The sequence below is a fragment of the Schistocerca americana genome, chromosome 3 (assembly GCF_021461395.2).
Source record: "Schistocerca americana isolate TAMUIC-IGC-003095 chromosome 3, iqSchAmer2.1, whole genome shotgun sequence".
NCBI classification, from domain to species: Eukaryota; Metazoa; Arthropoda; class Insecta; order Orthoptera; family Acrididae; genus Schistocerca; species Schistocerca americana.
Window position 1 is genome coordinate 465,488,218 of NC_060121.1, and position 3,007 is coordinate 465,491,224.

The 3,007-nt window shown below is 41.3% G+C and overlaps 1 protein-coding gene and 1 pseudogene across 1 annotated transcript; one reads left to right on the forward strand and one right to left on the reverse strand.

Moving 5' to 3' along the window:
- Nucleotides 1–118, forward strand: LOC124608155 (annotated as a pseudogene).
- Nucleotides 119–1,012: 894 nt separating this feature from the next.
- LOC124607361 (peritrophin-1-like) lies at nucleotides 1,013–2,401 on the reverse strand. Its single transcript, XM_047139668.1, has 2 exons — nucleotides 2,363–2,401; nucleotides 1,013–1,424 (listed from the first exon to the last, which is right to left on the reverse strand). The coding sequence occupies exons 1-2, from the start codon at nucleotides 2,367–2,369 to the stop codon at nucleotides 1,198–1,200; spliced, it is 234 nt and encodes a 77-aa protein (XP_046995624.1). The 5' UTR covers nucleotides 2,370–2,401; the 3' UTR covers nucleotides 1,013–1,197.
- Between the last annotated feature and the right edge of the window lie 606 nt (nucleotides 2,402–3,007).

Sequence of the window (3,007 nt, forward strand, 5' to 3'; positions counted from 1 at the left end):
GCCAGCGGCCTTGCCGCAGTGGTAACACCTGTCCCCGTCAGATCACCGAAGTTAAGCGCTGTCGGGCTGGGCTAGTACTTGGATGGGTGACCCTCCGGTCTGCCGAGCGCTGTTGGCAAGCGGGGTGCACTCAGCCAGGAACTATCTGTTTGGGAAGTAGCGGCTCCGGTCTCGTAAACTGACATACGGCCGGGAGAGCGGCGTGCTGACTACATGCTCCTCCATATCCACATCCAGTGATATCTGTGGGCTGAAGATGACACGGTGGCCGGTCAGTACCGTTGAGCCTTCCAAGGCCTGTTCGTACGGAGTTTAGTTTAGTTTCTAAACAGTATTTGAGAAAGAACAAAAAATGAGCGAATTTCTACTGTGAACGTTTACACGTTTGAATGCATTACGTTACACATTAGCTACTTTATAAGAATTGCCGTTCATTACCTTGAGCTGTGTTCTTGTTATGGCTTTGAATAAATCATACAAAAGTACCCTTGGGTTTTAAATGGATTGTGTGTTTGTTGTACTGGTGTATTAAAACAATGTTTCTTCTTTTCTGTTGTTTACAAAACGTTCTCTTGATTTGTCAGAAGATTTCTCCTGTTACAACTCAAATCTCTGCAATAAAAACCAATACCAGGAATCTGCAGTCATACAGCTTTGAAGAGATCGCTATTTCGAAAATTTCTGGTAGGTCAGGCTTTCATGCCGTCGTTGAGCTTCCTTGAGTGATGTAAAGTTTCGTGTAGAAAAGTATTCTGTTTAATATTTAGTGTGACGCAACATGTTATCTGTAAGAAAAGTGTGTTCTACATACACAAGGAAATGTACATTGAAAGAAATAACTGATATGAGTTCGATTCCGCAGTACATTGTCGATTTTATGATTCACCGACGCTTATGGCTAAAATTTGTGCAGGACTGTTATACTTCTAGAGGCATAGTAATGTAATCTGTTTCATACATTGACCAAGGAAGTGATGAGGAGTGTAACTGTGAAATAATCAGTGACTTTTTTTTAATTTCTGCAACAGTTTATTTAAAATAAATTAATGTTCAATAACATAAGCCAACAGTACCGTACGTCATTGCAAAACATTTTTAAGGAACTGACAACTGGTTGAGAACCACAAGCTCAACTCTTGTGCTGAGGCGGGGAATGAGTCAGACATACTTTCTATGGATACAGGGGTAAGGTTTCATCTACTTCCTCGATGGCGGCCAGTCACAGGCGTTGATATTGGAGTTCCACACGAGTCCAGCAGGGCACTCCAAGTGGACAGCTTTGCCGTTGCTGCACTCCCAGAAGCCGTGTGTGTCCGTGTCGTCTGGATAGAAGACGGGCGTGGCGCCGTCATCTTCGGGGCATGTGGGCGTGGTCGCTGTGGCCACTGCTGCCAACACGCTCAGCGCCAGAAGGCCTGCCAACACTGTGGGGCAGAGAAGTCGTAGTGTGAGTGCATGACTACTTTCTCATAATACTTGCTGACAGGCATAGGATATATTCATGACTTTTGATGATATGTAATTGCGTCAAGACAGTGTGTGGTCTTGCTGCCACGGAAAAAATGGGCCCGAGAATTGGTTGTCGATCGTATATTGCGCGAAAATGTGTCTACTTGGACCATGCCAAATGTGCAAGCGCAAATGAGAAATAGTTTGAAACGACAGGCAATGGTATTGAATAATAAGCTGCCTGAGTGTGCCAATTATTTGGAAGTTTGCTCTAGGCTACGAGTCACAAACCTGTAACTTACTTACCTCTTAGCTATGTGTCTAACATGCAAAAACGTCAGTATTGTGATCCAGAATCGTGTACATTGTTCATTCTTAAACTAAACTCGAATAAATCCTACTACAGCCCTGTAACATCAGTTGGAATGTAATATTTGCCCTCTTCCCCACATTTTTACTGGTATTTTGATCATACAACACTTTCTATTACCCCCAATTTCCGTATAAAGTAACATTATCGGTTCGGAAGTAATATCTAAAAACTGACTTATGATATATTTAAATCATCTTGATTTCGAAGTTATGTGATCAAAACGTTCGAAAATTTTGTATTACATCATGAGATCTGATACTTAGAATTTAAGTTACAGCTGGCCGCTTAATTGAAATTTGATTCAAGCTACCTCTGTAGTAAACGTTACATACAGGCATTTTTCTGGAAGCAGACTTGACTGTGGTACCAACAACTGTCCACCATCCATCATGTGGTCATTGGTAACACATGCTTGGTATAAGCGTAAAATAAAACTTTATATCATATTTAACGAATGAAATTTCATAAAGCATTTTAGTTCAGTTTTTCCTTTGAAAATTCCAGCAGGCAGACTTTAACAGTAGCGCCCGTCATACTCACATTTCATGGTTACTGTGGTGCTCGTCGAGTCGGTAGAAAGCAGACTGGACTGATGCCTGGTGTTTCTCCGATTCAGCTTTATATAGTCTCACCGATCTACGTCGTATCATCTTGGGTGGGGACACTTTCAGTCTCTGATAACAGATGGCGATGGCATTTCTGAAATCTAATCTATTCACATATAAAAATTGCAGGGGCAATGTTTCACAGTATGTGCACACTTTCTGCCAAGGACACTCTTGACGTTTTGTGCTGCCAGCAACAGCGATGCATCAGACTGGGGAAATCCACATATCACTACTCACGACAGCGATTTTAATAAAACTTTGTTCTACGGATGTTTTCCAGTTTTCTCTCATCAAGTGATCATCTCCATGATGTAAGAATATAATTCGGTAATTCGTCGTTTCAAGTCTGTCAACGATAAACCATTTAATGAACCACAGAAGTTCCTCCACTTTAACAAACAAAAACGTGTACGGATATAGACGCATCGGGAGGTATCCACCAGTAAATTATAACCCCAAAATTTGTTGGAACTGTTCTCCATAATACTACTTACCAGTCTTGTTCTAACGTATCAGAATTTATTACGTGTGTTTTGCAATAATTTCAGCAACAAACAAATAAGGAATAAAATGTTGA